This window comes from Cydia fagiglandana, chromosome 2, assembly GCF_963556715.1.
Source record: "Cydia fagiglandana chromosome 2, ilCydFagi1.1, whole genome shotgun sequence".
NCBI classification, from domain to species: domain Eukaryota; kingdom Metazoa; phylum Arthropoda; class Insecta; order Lepidoptera; family Tortricidae; genus Cydia; species Cydia fagiglandana.
The window spans coordinates 9,549,374-9,566,800 of NC_085933.1; the positions used below are offsets into that span (position 1 = coordinate 9,549,374).

Below are 17,427 nucleotides of genomic sequence, written 5' to 3' on the forward strand. Positions count from 1 at the left end.
TTATTGTCGAGGCTCGGAAGTAGCTACTTGCAGGCTGAGGATTCGTTTTAAACGGACGACCTTGGGAGTCCGTTTAATTGAATCCGAAGCCAGCAAGTAGCCTTCCAGCCGAGTCATATATAGTGCTTTTCTCAAAAATGGTGCAAGAAATATAAATATCATAGAAATATTTTACAAAACCAACGTTCTTACGTATATATTTTCACAGAAAAAAGTCCTTGCCGCCTTTTTATTTTTTTAATAAAAAAATAGAAGTGTATTTTTCTGCCGAAAATACGCCAACCTATTTGAGACAACTAAATAGTCGCGGTACTAATCATCTGTTTGGCTGTTTAATGGGCCTGTGCCTTCATTTAATATGGCCATATCAAATTTTAAAAAGTTTGGCACTCGACAAATAATGGAATTTGTATGCAACATTGCAGTCCCAAAAGCGAGACTGCAATGTTTTTAACTTTTTAATTTTTGAGTGACCATAAACTACGCGCTTCGCGACCTAGTTTTTAGACGGCAAAGTCGACCTTGCCGTCCATTTTTGAGAAAATATTATTTATCGAGAGTTTGACATTGGCCTCGGCCCACCTCACTTTCACGGCTACCACGAGTTGGCATTTCACATTTACGTTAGCGACTGCGTGAGCTCGATCACATTCCCTCTCTATACATCAGTGCGAAGGAGATGGGCTGCGGACGAGTTTACGCAGTCGCTAACGTAAACGTCAAGTGTCGACTCATGGTACGCGGCTACTCATTGACTGAAATTAGTGTTCATTAAGAGATCAAGACAAATAAGACAATATACTTATGCTACGGGCCACCACCGTTTACTTACAAGTTATTTACGAATAACTATTAGACCCCCTTATTTAAACCCCCACCTACCCGTTAGCGTCACCCCCACCCTCCGGTAAGTACTTTTAGTACCTATTTTGTTTAATACACCATTCCCTACAACTATGCCAAAATACACTTATACACGAATTATTTCCCCCGATTGGCAATTTTTGGTTTTCGTTTGGTGACTAAAATAAGAACTTTACTGAAGAAAATTTTTGATAATACTAAATTATTTAAAAAATTCTCGGCTTTTAAACATCAAATGAATAGAATGCGCAAGAAAATTAAAATCCGGACTCCACTTAATTTAATATCTAATAATACTTTGGTAGAAATTCGTGATGCTGTTTGATATCTTAGAAATTGATTTTGTATGAAACTCAGCCTCCAGTGAGCGAGTGTTAAATTATTTTTATACCTCTTGGGTATCTGTCGGTGTTCTCACTATGAGTTTTGCGTTACATACCTATATAGAAAAACATTTTCGATGTCTTCGAACATTAAGACGTTATGTAATACTTGCATTTCTTCACTAAAGTTTTAATTTGATTAGGTATCTGGATTGCGCAAATAATTGACTTTGATAATGAGAACAGTTGAAGTGTTGTTTTTGCGGCAATTAATTCAAACAATGTGTCCGTGGACGCCGCCCACCTAGACGAACAAACCTTGATCCCGATTGCGCCAAATGGAAATTTTAGACTATTTAATTACTGACCCGTCAATAATTAAGAAGTTATGATTGTAAAAAATATCTAGTAGAGCAAAAACTATAGATACCTACGTAAATATCGCAAATATGAATTTAAGCCTTCTTTGTCAGCTAAGGACTTGCCGTTCAAAAGGAAAAGAATCCATAAAATAATTTCGTAAAAATATTTAGTTATTCACAAATAGTTAAGATTGGTTTTTCATAACGTCCTCTTTTTTGACTTAGGTACGAATATTATTATTAGTCCTTTTGAACACGCAAACAAAACAAAGGTTAATTAGTCATTCAGAACTTTATTTATACCGGGTGTGGCCTGTAACATGAGCAAATAATTAAAACATAGATTGTACTCCTCAAACGGTGATACTTTTATTCAACAACTTTTAAAAATTATGAAGTATTTAGACTCCCTATTTTTCATACAAAATAATTATTATCTTCAATCGCGCCTTCAGGACGCCATCGCCACGCCATATCATTGTGATTGACGTTGCTTGTATGCCTTAAACATAACAGAATTCGCAATACATTGCGTCTTAGAATAAACTTTAAAGTGTATTAAAAATCAAATCACAAGTTATTTTTAAAAGTCGCTGAACAAATGTTGGTCAGTATGAGGAGTACAGCCTACAGTTTAATTTTTTGCTCATGTTACAGGCCACACCCGGTATAAGAGCGTAAATAAATGACACAAACAAGGTTTAGTATCGTTTTGATTGGGTCTATACGATAATATCAATGCCGTAGAATGGTGCGGTAAATATAATGATCTTGTTGGAGCACGAACGGTGATAGGAAATAACCCAAATGACAATCGGTAAAGTTGGCCCACAAAGCATTTTTACGACCGATATTTCTCATATTCCTAACATTTTTATAGACTAGCTCTTCTAGTTTATTTGCATAAATATTGCCACTTTTGAAGTGAATTTATATCCATTGGCTGTCAATTAACTTTTCAGTTAATTAACTTTTCTTTGTTACTAAACAAACTAATATACCTATATTAATTAAGTACGTTTACTAAGAAATAGTCTTGTTAAATTAAACATCAGTGAACCTATTTATACCGATACACATTTTTATCTGCAATTAAACTTCAACATTCTCAATTAACAATTATGCAGAAATCTCGCCAAGGAAAGCAAAATTGTTAGTTATCATTGGTTATCACATTATTTGCGTGATATAATAATTGTAAGGTCATAAAACACAATCGCCTCTCGAAGGCTCTCGCAATCATGACGCTATCGCTTAACCGCGGCGGCAACAATGGTCGTATATCACAAACAACTTTCTGCTTTGTTCTTGCTGTAATAGAATAACCAATAAATCTGTTTACTTAAGAATTTGTTACCAACACGCTCTTATAGCGCCGGAATAATACCATAGTCCGAAGGATCGTAGCCATTTCCTCGAACCTTATAAATTAATGTATACGGTGGAAAAAAACCTGAGGAAATGTTCTATTTTACGTTTACTTAGAAATATAAATAGTTTATTCGTGGCAAAGAAATAAAAAAATAACAGATAAAAAAAGAGGAACAAAAAAAAGCTTACACATAACATTACAACACATATCATTGCATTTAACATAACAAGTAAGTAATATTATAAACCATGAAATGGACCCGACTCAGCATGGTGTGACCATGGTTACTTTTATCAATGTGCAAATGTTATTAAACAACTGCATTAATGACTGCACTACCTATTTTTAGATGTTTTTCAACGTCGTTTGTAGATAAGTAATACAAATATGTAGTTTTATCTAAGATAATACAATCAATTCCTGATCCGACAAAAGGCAGAATGATGTGCAATGCTTTTATTATAAAAATACGAGAAAATAGAACTGAATTAAAATTATAATCGGGCCGTCTGTAATTAAACGAAACAAATGTACTTAATTTAGGCTTGTTAGACTTAGCTCTCGAAAAAGTACAGACGACAATTTTTTTTTATAATTAAATTTCAAAATATGAGTAAGTTTATGTACACGACTTTTATATACTGTAGGTACTAGGTAGCCGTATCGTATCTTCATTGGCGATCTTTAAGTTCGGGACACATGTGAGGTAAATAAAAACAACAACAGTAAAGGTGAAGAAATATAGTATCACGTCATCTTATCGGATTCGCCCACCGAGGGTTCCGTACTTTTTAGTATTTGTTGTTATAGCGGCAACAGAAATACATCATCTGTGAAAATTTCAACTGTCTAGCTATCACGGTTCATGAAATACAACCTGGTGACAGACAGACGAACAGTGGAGTCTTAATAGGGTCCCGTTTTGACCCTTTGGGTACGGAACCCTAAAAGGTTAAATACCAAAAGGATAACTTACAAGACTAATTATAAAAAGTTCAAAATAATTTCGTTTGCACAAAACTTTTAGTTAGGAGTTCTTGTTTTATACAAATTATGAAAACCTCCCTATGTATTTAGGTACCTACTTAAAAATGCTAGGCTACTTAAGACGTCTAAAAAGCTGTAAGAAGTATAAGCAGTTTGTGACTCAAACTAATCATCAAAGTTCTCCATTAGAAATAAAATCTGGCATATTGAATATATGTACCTTCTTAGGTTTTTATATTTGTTAAAATATACTGAAATATATTATAATCGGCTTAACATAACTACCTACGTTAAGCCGCTTCTAATACTCGTATACTTCTCTTAAGCAGGCCACTGACGAGCCTTCCAAATGGATGCCGTTACAATGGATTCATCCAAATGGACGGCATCCTAATACTAAACATTGTACGTTTTTGACATTCACGGACCGATTTTGGAATGTAGCCACGCTATTTGGACTGTTGGAAGGTTCATCAGTGGCCACCTTTAGCTTGCAGCTAGATTATAAAACTTTAAAGTCTACCTCCAAGCTAAGCTCTATAGAATTTTCAAACCTCACAATACACTAATTGAAATGGCGTTTACAGTTCTCTGAGACCTTGTTTGTTGTTTACACTTTTGACTCGACCGAGTTGTGTGGGTTTACAGACAATTTCGTACGAGGATAATTACACAGTGCTTTCAAAAACATCCCTGACAAACGGCCAACATATTACAGATTAGACATACACACATGGTTTCACATAAAGTACCTACCAATTATATGTAGATACATTTGGTATCTGCATAATATGAAGTGTATGAAGTATATGAGTGAATATATTTTTTCGATTGATATCGAAATGCACATGACACATGCTTACTAACCTGTCTTGTCCATTTATCAGAACCGATACCAATATATCGGCAACTGTGACGGAGCTTCGATATAGTACGACAATGATTGTATAGCGCATTGGTCCTATATTACTATATATTATTTAATTAGATACTAAATCACATCTGGTACTCTCACACGATACCCGTAGATAGATAACCGTGTAGTTAGCTATAACTGTGGGAATTTGACTGCATTCACTTGCGACTAAATCCAGAACACTGACGTCTAGCTCGCGCTTGCAATATCTATATCTGGATATTTTAAAGCCATACTAAGGTACTGGCAGCACAACATTCTGCCAGACTAGTTTATCTTTACCCCGAATCAGTGTCCCAATAATATGCTAATTTGCAACATCGTTTTACTTTCACGATTATGCCAGACGGGCTAACCAAGCGAACGCAAGTGCTGTACTTTTCTATACCTTAGCATAGTAAGATTGCTACGGAGTAATTACTTTAGCCATATAGTTGAAATGACATATTGCTGGAATTTGGAGCAGCCTATTTAACTAAAGGAAATATCTCCATCTAATGGAATGCAATTGTTTAAGAACATTGTTGGTCGTAACTTTGCTCAAACTCAATTTATCTTAAATCCTATCACGTAACTTGTGTGCAGCAACCCATATTGTTCATGCACTCATACCCTTTATATCCGCTTTCGCAAACGTTAATTACCTATTACGCCCTTGCTGATTTGCAAAGATTATGCCAACATGCGACTTGTGGCTGCATAGACATTCGTTCGTGCAGTTGCATAAACTAAATCACTTAGTTTATTTTGTCTCATATTATTATACTTACTTATATTAAAAAGCAAAGAGAGATTATTTTTGAACAAACGCGAGAACCTCAAAAAATGGTCTCACTAGACGAAAACATGTGCATCGGGGCTCGTATTGTGTTATTTTTTGTGCTAATAAATTTATATTTCTTATTCTTAGTCGTGATCAGAAAATATAATCTATTTTCTATGTACCTAGGTATTTAAGTACATATTTATATATTACATAAATCGTTCTCTGAGTACCCATACAAGCCTTCTTGAGCTTACCGTGGGGCTTAGTATTTTTTTTAAAGTGTCCTATAATATGTATTACATTTTTATTATTTATTTATTTGAATCAGCGATCGCGTTCGCGTTAGTTCAAAGGAGCTTTATCGTGAAATGTGACGGCTTAAAAATCAGGCTGTATGTCGGTAACCTAAAGATTTACGAGTAACTTAATGAAATTAACATTACACTTTGCGACGAAATTACAAATATTATATATATATATATTATATTACCAGGTTTTACTCGCGTATTTTTAGTAGGTAACTTGAGTAACTTCGCGCGACAAGTCTCTCCATTTTCAGTGCAAATTCATTTAGGGAATGAATACCTGTTCACTAAATGAATTTTAGTTCAAAGTCTGTCTGCTGTCAGAGGTACTAGAATACTACTTTGCTGTTCGCCGCATTTGGTGTAAATAACAAAGTAAGATTAAGATTGTTTAATACCTATTGTGCAAACATGATGGTTGGGTAATGCCGGATGAAAAATTGAGATTGATGTGGGTCGAGTCATATATACTAATATAGGCTAGTTACTAAGTGCGTAGCGAAGGAAATGCCTACAACCGCCAACATCGCATGGCGTGGAAAAAAGGACATTGTGTCACGACAACTTCCTATATTTGACAGCTGTCAACTATCAGAATATAAAAGGTCACTGATATAATGCCTCACACCCAGACCCAACTAACGAAATTACCGGGATAAAAATATCGCGAATGGGTAAACAGGGTGAATGAGTTAAAGTATTTATAGTTTTCTTTTTTGTTGGTAATAATATGCTAGAAATAGACACCACAGCCCACTTAAAACTTACTTCACGGACAGATATGAATCGCGAACTTATGTAAAGTCGATACCTAACTGTAAATTTTCCAATTTCTGTCGCAGGTCAGAATATGTAAGTTTACAATAAATCACGACCTACCTACGAAAAATGTGCACATCGGCTTCACATTATACATAATTATGTCTCAATAGTAACTATATGAACCATTTCACATTTTCCTTTGCTCATGTTATAAATGGGAAAATTAAGAATAACATCTTAAAACCATGCTAGAAGTATTGAGTGAGTATGGGCGCATTCTACGCAGTCGAGCTTATTAATGCTAACGTATGATGGAATTCAACTTTGTGACCAGTTGATGAGCATTTAAATTAGTAAAGTTATAGCTACAGCACTACAAGTTGGACCACCGGGAGACCGGTGTCACATCACGTGTATGAAAATTAGATTGAAGCAAGACTTACCGGAAATACATACATATTTCATCCTAGCTTGCATAATATACAATCTATAGGTACTTATTACTCGTATACAATCTACTAATATAAAAATGACATGTAAATATTGTGAATAAATATGAATATGGATATAATATTGCGGTTTGTCTAAGTAACTGAATATTTTACTCGCCCTCAGTATGAAATTATATACATTAGATATACAAACAAATATACCAGGAGGGCACTTTGTAAAGAAATTGTAAACGTTTGCCTTCATTGATCGCGAGGCAGGGTGATAAATAACCTAAGTGCTATCATTATTCATCATACTCAAAGACATATGTAACTTCGTATAAGAGGAATAAAGTCTAAGAAGATTCTCGGATAGATGGCGCACACACCTTTAGCCTATTCTCGGCTAGATGGCGTGACAACGCCGTTTCATATTTAACAATTTTAACACATAGATATCAGTGAATGACCATGGGTCAAAATGATATAAAAATTATAAAATCATTTATCGATATATATTAATTTTTTTAATAATTTTATACGTGTTTATTTTGAGTTATAGTCGTGTGTCGATAGATGGCAGTAAATTTACAGTAACTACAACATTTACTATGACAGGACCCCTCTATACTATCTATTCTTTTTGATCATACTCAAAGCTACAATAATAGTAGCAATTCAACTAAATTTAGGTACGTAGGAAATAAAGTTTTAATTATTATACCATGTAATATTTCAAACACTTTGTCAAACTAAACCTTGAGAAAATATTCCCTTCATCCATCAAATAATCACTCAAAAGTTACATACGCATGTAAAACCTACTTCCTGAAATCACTTCCGTGAAAATATCGATTAACCTAACGTGTAGGGTTTGATTGATGTTTTAGAACCGGCTCGTTGTGTGTTATGCATGGACAAGGACCCGGAAGTGAGTTACCATATGCACATATTTCCCTCCCTTTGTTGCGTCATTGGATTATATTAATTTCCTTTTGTTTTTTCACAAACCTAAAGAAAAAAGAATATTAACGTAAGTTTATCTTCGTTAAACAGTCTAGCTAGTTGACTTATTAATACGTAAGCGAACCATGCTTAACAACTTTACAGTGGAATGTTAACGAGTCTTTAAAGTTTCTCTTCAACATTTTGTGCTTTCTGAGTTAGTTACTATACAATATGTTTTTTGGCAGTGGTTGTTCCAAGTTACTAAGCCGGGGGTGAGTTGGGTGAAATTTGACTTTCAAACCTCGATAAAATTTTATTTTTCATGTGAAAACGAGGGGAGGCCTTTGCCCAGCAGTGGGACACCAAAGTACGCTACAGAAAAAATGTGAAAACTGAATGGTGTATATAATAAGTGGTTCGGACGTTAATATTTTAGTTTGTATTTTATTTTGGGTAGTTCCATTTCATAACTTTGACGATAAAGAGGAAAACCCACCTCACCCCGTAGTGCCTCGTATTTGGGGTGAGAGGGTTTTTCATACAAAGGTGATTTTGGAAGATTGTTGGATCGATTTTTTTTTATTATGCGTATTACTATAGCCCCATTTTAAATTGGAATACATTATTTTTGTAGCAGTAGCCTTAAAATCCCTTCTCACCCCCCTCTCAAACCTTCTCTCCCCATTCATAACCCAACTCTCCCCGCGAAACCTACTCACCCCGTTTTACAGTACCTACTACACTGCAATGCAATTAGTGCTCATCAATTGTGATCACCTATCACTACTACTCATATTCTCCAAGTAGTCTACCTGCATCAAATGAAACCTAACGTAATTAAATTGTGCTGAAGTTAGCACAATTTTATACATACATATATGTATGTGTATCTAAGTTGCCCAACATTGTCCTACTTGTTGCTCTTAATCAGATAGTGTTGATTTGATTGCATGTGTCAGAAGGTTTGCTAATGTCCGGGAAAACGATAGTTATTTGGTTATGTAAGAGGTATGTCAGGCAAGCCCTAGTTATTGTTTTAGAGGTGTCATCCAGATGAGTACTACAGCCGCATTACTGTTGCAGCATCATTACTGCTGCAGTTATGAGGCAGGCGATGTCATTGACCATTTTCTTGAATAGGTATATGAGTGACAGATTGAACTTTCTAATTGCGACGGAAATGCGGCTACGACTTCAACACAAAAGTCCGAAACTTGTAATTATTTAAGTTTTCAATAGCATAATAAATTAAACAAAGATCGACGTGGTCTTCGTATAATAGAATAAGAATAGATATGAAAAGATATTCGTAAATTCACCTGTCCACAGAGCGGGTAATGTAAATACAAACGTTATTGTAAAAATATTTGGCATGCGACGCAGGTACCTATTGGACGCTTAACGGGGTCTATGTCCGAATGCCTGGATGCCGGTAAATTTCATTACTGGAGCTAACTAGGAATTGCAGCTAGCCATGTTACAGGTACCTGTAGCAGGGAAACGTCCCCGGTCCCCACCGGCACATTAACGCCCGGCTTTAACCACTAAAGTTTGAATTTTACGACGGGTTTCCATTTTAACCGTAGGTTTGTCTTTTGTTTTATTTAACTTCGAATTTAAATTTAAATTAGGTGCGTTTAAGCACGGTAAGCATTTTGAAGAAGGGTCCAAAAGGGAATCCTTGGTTGTCCTACATCGAAGTTAGTAGTTTTGTCCTCGTGATTAATTATACTTCAAACTGAAGCTAATAATCTATTAAGTATTTAAGGGAAATATTAATTATTTTAAATTACAAGTCATACTATAGTCAAAATATATTTTCCGAAAAAAACTAATTAATTAAGCCAGATACCTATCTACTTAATTCAAATGTGTGACTTATATCTAACATTAGTCTATTTTTTATTCCGTAGACTAAAATGACATTTCCTAGTATGAACATAAAAGTTGTATAAAAACTTATGAACTAAAATTATACTAAATTAATAGAAATAAAACCTAAACTACAATAAAAAATCGCCCCTCGGCAGGGTACCGTACGCTGACTTATATCTTATATTAAAATTTGTAATTACAGTCGACCTCAAATATCTTATGATCACACTTTTGCACATTACTCCTTTGTAATAAAACGAAAAATATAACATATTTTTGGGTCGACTGTAAAACATATGTTTATTTCAATTACTTAACTCAATAAATCGCATACTTACATACACTTAACGCAACAAAAGTTTTATGTCACATTTTAAGAAATGGCATCTTATTCAAAATATATACAATACCTAGATAAAGTTATTGCTATAAAAGCTCTTAAAGGCAAAGGCCTGAAAACATAAATATTTACATGAAAGGCCTCGTGAGACAGTTAGTTGAAAATGTGTAAGACACTTTGTTCTATTTAGAGCATTAAAAGAACAAAAACATTTTTGAGAATGTTGTGTAGCTAAAAGCTAAAATGTTACGCTGTACGGTAAAGTTTAACTTTTACTAAGTTACGATGTTTTTTGTTTTAGGTACGATGGCGAGGGTCTTCGCCATAGTGCTGGCGTTATGCGGCGCTGCGCGCGGTCAGGGCTACTACGGCAACGCCGCGGCGTCGGCAAACGCTCGGGTCTATTATCTGCAGGACAATTTAAGCCCAGTGCAGAAATATGACGCTGTCTTGGCCACGGCCTCTGCGTTTTCTCCTTTGCCAGCTAGGTTACCTGTAAACGGATTTGGGTGAGAAAAACTAAAAAACAAACAACTTTAATATATATTCTGCATCCATTCTCCCAGACAGAGAAACAGACAGTTTGGTGTAAGTTTGCGTCAAGACATTTTTGTAAAAATAACACGTTAATTTTATTAGGTAAACAGTTGAACTACAACTATATAAGAAATCAACGATTAAATTGATTTGTTATCGTGTAGCTACGGAACAACAAACACGTTATAACAACATTGGCTGACACCATCGACACACTGATTACACACACTTTAAGGTGCCCGCCTCTCACAATACTGTAAATAATTTATAATTTTACATGTTGACTAATCACAGGATTGCACTGAGAGAAAAATCATCACCAGGAATTAAAAAACAGTTCTGTACTGGGGGAAAAAATGAAGTTTTAGTAATAATTATGGACGTTTCACTATTTCTGCAAAGTTTATTTATTTCTACAAACAGCTCAGTAATCCCAAATATAATTTCAACAAACAGATAATAGAAATTGCAAGAACTAATAGAAATTACAAAAGTCAATTTGTTCCTATTAGTTAACTCTCCTTGTCCCCGGATTAAGTTTATTTTTGTAATTCTAAGTGTATTTTTGTTGTACTTTTCTCTCAGTGTGGGATATTCTTAGACCTAAAATGTGTACAGTATCCACATATATATAACTTTGCTGTATAAAGCGTGTATGGGCACGTACTTAATATAGAATGCGATGTGATGCTGCAGATTGGTCTGAAACAGGAGCGAGATTAAGTTAAAAATGTTATTGTGACATCGCAATATTATAAAAGGGTATTAATTATTATTAGTAGGTACATTTCTATTTTTATGTTTAAATGCGCTCCTTTCTTAGCACCATTCCACTTACACGGTGTTAACCCGTTAAACCTGGAGTTAACTGGCTACCAGTACAATTTGTTAGCCGCTTAACACCAGGTTAGTGAGATGGTGCATGTAGCGCTAAGCGTGGTAAACTTAACGGCTGGTGTGTTATGAACATTTTAAAAAATGTGAGCACACTGGTCTGGTCGTTAGATCACAAGCAGTAAGTAACTAATCAAAAAAGTCGTAAGCTGCTTCAGAATCGTAATTGTGAACGTCGCCACACTCAACTACAAACTAAAGTTATCTTCACTAATTCCAGTTTTTTTTAATAGGTATTAACTGTATAACTAAAATTAAGTGACACATGTGCACTGAATGTTAAAAGAATGACCGACAAAATGTACTTTAACATTCCTTAAACGTTGTGAAGGACCAACATGTCTCTCGCTATGTTGTGGACACAATTCTCTTGAAGCAGCGATTTATCTAGCTGAAATAAATTACAGACCGTATAAATACGTTCAGCTAGGAAATCTTGTGTTTAACCACCATCAGAAATTTTTGCATTTAAATTTACCTAGCTGTAAAACAGCTGATATTTTACTAGCATATTTTAAAATAAAGTTTAGAGTTTTGTTTATCAGGAAAGTTGATTATCCTGTCCCATTATCTTTTCCTTCTTTTATCATTATAATGATCAAAAAAAAAATTGTGTCTGCAACAGGCTTGATATTGTACCTAAATATAATATTGCACTTTCCTTTAACTGGGTATTGCATGTGCTGTGTTGTTTACTCCCTTCTGTCTACAGCGGACCAGCCTCACGAGGACATCAGGCCGGCAGTCCATACAGCAGGTTAATGATCCCTTTTTGTACTTTTGTGATTAACTCTTATTGTACTAAAACTTAACTACCCTTGCAGGATGTTTCCTATAAATAATCCAACGGAAAATATTTCACCGTGCAACAAGTTATTTCACTAAGATCCCTTGGGATAGAACCGGTAAACTTTTTGTGTATCCATTCAGGAAAACCAATACCGATAGAAAAACATGTAGAATTTAAGTACCTAGTTAGATAAACAAAGCCAATACTTTGATAACATGTTGTTGTTGGTACCTAAGAAAAATATTTTACTTTCCACTTGGTTTCGGTTTTCTGTTTATAAATGTCAGGACCTACTTAAGCATCGTACAACTTACATGTTGTATGGAACCAAACGTTTAAAGGAATTATGGAAACGTTCTCCACGGCATGTCGCATGTTCTAAACAAAATAAATGTTTTGCGTAACGAAAGACGTGGCCTGACATTTAATTTACTACTGGGCTAACATGAAGGGTATTTTAATAAGCTCACAGGCACACCTTGGTCGATTATGTGCCAAATTGACTCATGTCATTAAATGTATAAATAGTTCAAGTACTTAAATTAATTCGCACAAGAAAGTCCTAAATACATTCGCCATTTAAAACAATTCGTGCTAACCGTAGGTACCTACCAATAAAATAAAATAAGTGTATCAGCAATTTAGTACTTTGATCAAATAAATTAGAACTTTAAAATTTTCAAGTATACTTTAAATTTGCCAGGGTGTCCTTCACTTTACAAAGCTTCGCTATACTTACTTTACAATTGAGTTTGCTCTAGTAGTTCGAGATTGCGGAAGTGGAAAGTGAATATACATGGTTCAGTTAATTTCTTATTGGACTAATTAGATGTTTAAAATAATGTTTTATGTTCGAGTTTTTAATGCATACTTTTACTCCACTATATCACTATATGTACTTATAAGGTAGGTAACGGTTTCTAAGAATCAATCAAGATAGTTGATGTCGCCTTTCTGAATTACCAGACAAGTAAATTATGAGTAGGTACATACAAATAAATGATGTATTTTTATTAATAAGTTTGTGTTGTGCAGTTTCAACAATCCGCCGCCTCCTTTGGGAAACGGAGTTGATATCTCAGGGTTGACATGCGGGCTCGCACCGCCGTTCTGCGGAAAGTCCCGGTACCGAAGCATCGACGGTTCCTGCAATAACCTCCAGCGGCCCGTGTGGGGCATGCCGCAGACGCCCTATGGACGATTATTACCATTCAACTACGCAGACGGTAAGAGAAAACAGAGAGATATAAATTAATTGTATAATTTGTTAGCAAACAGCAAGCCATAATTGCCACCTTGCGGATAAAATCATTCAAGTTACTAATAACTCAATAAGTTGCTAATTCAATCCAAATTACACGTACTTAAATACAAACTTGTGTGTCGTTTGAGTTAATTAATTGCTAAGAACTCTCTGTACCTACTCTTACCTAAATGGCGAATTATTCCTAACGGGATTGTGAAGTATTTACTAGCCTTTACGATTATCAACTTAGCATTTCGTGAATTTGTTGCTAAAGTAGGTATATAGGTGGTAATATTTTAAGTACATATATAGAAAAATAACTGTTTTAAACTAGGTATGTGTTGTAAATCGTTCCAATAATACTTGTTTAGTTAACTCGAGAAGATATGAAGAAAGTCTGAAAACAATTATACCTACGCTTATATAATTAACCTATTTGTCATCTTTTCTATCGAACTTGCATGTTTTTTCGTACTCGCTTATTTACCTCGAAATATTGACACATTCATTAACGTTAAAATTAACATTATTTTGCATTCGATCTGAATCGTACCTTTTTATTTTTTACTAAACCGCATCTTCTTGTCGTACCTACATTTAATTAAATGATTTTTGTAAAATTTAATCTACCTTTAGGTATATAAATGAGTGTGTTCTGACTGACAGACGCAGATCCGAAATTACAAAAGCTAGAAAGTTGTGCACATCATTTTACATTTAGGTATAATTTGTAGGTACTCGTAGTAGGTAGAAGAAATAAGAAGCGATTTTGAAAAATTAAACTCCTAAGAGGGTCAAAAAGGGGATGAGTTGTATATGCGACTAGTTTTATTTTAAGTTGGGAACTTGAAATTTCGTAAACAAACATTTTAAACTTCGTATTAAAGGCATTAGGTATATGGTTGGAATAAACGAAAAATAATCACATCGTTCTTTAAAATTTTCCCTCAATGCGGGTTGAGAGGTGGTTGAAATTATGTAACGAGAATTTCTCAAAAAAAATTCCTCGTTCATTCTGAATTTTATATATATTTTTCTATTTACAATAAAATCACGAGATCTTTCTTTATTTATTATACGAAATAAAACGACTAAAAGTTTTTTCCTTTTGTTTTACCATAATTCGATATAGTATGGCGGTTACACAATGGAAAGTCTCCAAAATGTAGGTTGTGTGGAATTTTATGGTCTCTTTCTGGAATTTCCATTCATTTGTATTTAGTAGATCACATAATAATACCTACACACCAGATCTATGTAGACATTTCAATTATTGATAGTTGGTACATACGGAGTAATAGTGATACCTACTTGCCTAGCAAAACAATCAACCACCTTTCTCGGAACAACTTTACCTTATAATATAATGTGCTTAGCTTAGTGTAGTAAAACTACGCACTATTGCTGGTTTCCTTAATGAAAAACATCTCTCAAGTGAAATAGGTCAAGAGTAGTGTGTGAGAATTCTACCTCAGCAAGCCTTTATTAAAGGGGTTCGTATACAGTGTAAATCCAATAGGTGCAGACAAATATTTAAACGGTGGTTAGCATAGGACCTAAGAAATAACTATAAAAGATGTTTTTTTCTTAGAAAATATTAATTAAGTAAGTATACAAAATAATTCGGTTCACAATGTAAAGTAACACACAAGTTACGAGATACGAGCTTTTTTATGTAACTGTCAACGCTGGTTGGCAGTTAGGTACAATATAATCTATAATAATAAAATCTATTACGGGATCATATTAAACTATAACTTTAAAAAACTTCTTAATGATTGATTAGGTACATACGAATAGATTTTACATCTGGATTAATTTATTGCCCGTATTGGATTTACAGACTGCATTTGGTTAACCTCACGTCTTTTGTTCAACCGCGTGTTTGCTGTAAACGAGTAAGTATTATGCGTCCCTTGGAGTGCGGCCACTCCGCGTTGGCCCATCGTGGCCATTATAATGGCTTATTGTACTTTCCTTGTACATAGTTAAATTGTAAAAAAACAACGGGTTGCACTCCGGGAGTGCCGGCAGAAGTGAAAACTCAATGACGCATTATGTATAATCGAGGTTAACGCCATCTAGCGTTATTTCGTCGGAGTACTTGAAACCCCTAAGCACATCACTGTTAGTACTCGAGTTATATTAGTACCAGTTAGAGGGAAACTCACTAGATGACATTTAAATTAATAAAGAAAAACTCATTGTAACTGTTTTTGGATCAGGTCACGTGTCCGTCTTACGTCTGTTACGAGTTTAACATTTTTTCCCATCACAAAAAGTCCACAGCGTCGCTAAAGAAGTTTTCACTTCAAAAATATAAACTATGGATGGTAAAACAAGATCGTCAGTAGAAAAAGGCGCGAAATTCAAATTTTCTAGGGGGCGATAACTCTTCGCGCCTACATTTATTAAATTTGCCGCTCTCCTGCTGACGAAAATGGGTTGACAGAGTATATTTAAGTATTGAATTTATTTGTAAACAGGTATAAGCGCTTGGCCAGTGTCCTCGACGGGGCAGCAGTTGCCAAACCCGCGCACAATCAGCCTGGCGCTGTTCCCTGACAAGAACCTCGTAGACCCAGTGTGGAACCTGAATGCCCAGCAGTGGGGCCAGATCATCACCCACGACATGTCGCTCACTGCTGGAGTTACTCAGACTCGTAAGTATTTCTGGGTGTTCTAAGTACTGAACTACTGGGCCTGGTTCCAGTGAGCTTGAACTTTTTAATTGTTCTACATATACTAGGTAAAGTTCTTCGGGAGGGTCGCTTTTAATTGTTCGTTAATTCTGAAAGTGATACTCTGTATTTATATGAATAAATCGTTTCAACATACATAATACCATGCGTGGCTCATTCCGCGATTTCGTCGCTTTGCTACAGGTAGCTAAAAGTACATCCGTTCCACCCCAATTTTGGGGAAAGCCATAAGCCGCGCGTGGCGCTGTCGCCACCTAGCGGCCATATCTGTGCTGATCGTAACAGACGCGTTTTGTTAGAGAGTGAGTCTTTTGTACCTAGTACTATTATTTTATTCTGTGATAATACATAACAATGTTCTATATACATAATGAGCTAGTTCTCTTCATTAAAATATGTAATAATGAGGATCGGAGTAAATTTGTTCCGTAATAACAGCTCATTATCTTTGTATCGACAAAATAAATCCCCAAGTTTATTGAAGCTTTTAATAACACTGGATTTCGCGCAATTAAGTTTTTAACGTAAAATGAATAATTGATAACAGCGGCTAAGTTATAATGAACTTATTTTTAAATGTAGATGTAATTAACTCTCGCTAATAACCTCGCGGATGAAACAAAGAAAACTTTATAATGGCTTTCACTATTATATCTTCGTATTTTTTATTTTTCAAATGTTTAATGCGTATCCACCATCCCCCATCAACAGTTGTTGAGTACCTACCTGCGAGTGGCAAAAACAAGAAAGCGCGAATATTATTCGACTCTTTTGAAAATAAGATTGCGTTGCGGCTAATATTTTAGCGCGCAAGATATTAGCAAGTGGCTTTGGGCCCGATTCGGATTTTGAAATAGACATCTATTAGATATCTTTTAGACATCACCAAGATACGATAATGATATGTATGTTTAAGATCTAACCTGTCAAATTTGACATTCGCTCGATTCTGGAGATACACTTGAACGATTTCCACAGGATATGACTTAGAGATCCAATTTACATCT

General features: G+C 35.0%; 1 protein-coding gene across 1 annotated transcript in view; it reads left to right on the forward strand.

The window, feature by feature from the left end:
• Positions 1-17,427, forward strand: part of LOC134675633 (peroxidase-like) — a 106,996-nt gene that overhangs the window by 48,469 nt on the left and 41,100 nt on the right. Inside the window, exons 2-5 of the mRNA XM_063533965.1 lie at positions 10,553-10,760; positions 12,395-12,439; positions 13,508-13,698; positions 16,205-16,381. Of these exons, the coding sequence (XP_063390035.1) occupies positions 10,558-10,760; positions 12,395-12,439; positions 13,508-13,698; positions 16,205-16,381 (616 nt within the window). The 5' untranslated portion in view covers positions 10,553-10,557. The remainder of the gene's footprint in view (positions 1-10,552; positions 10,761-12,394; positions 12,440-13,507; positions 13,699-16,204; positions 16,382-17,427) is intronic.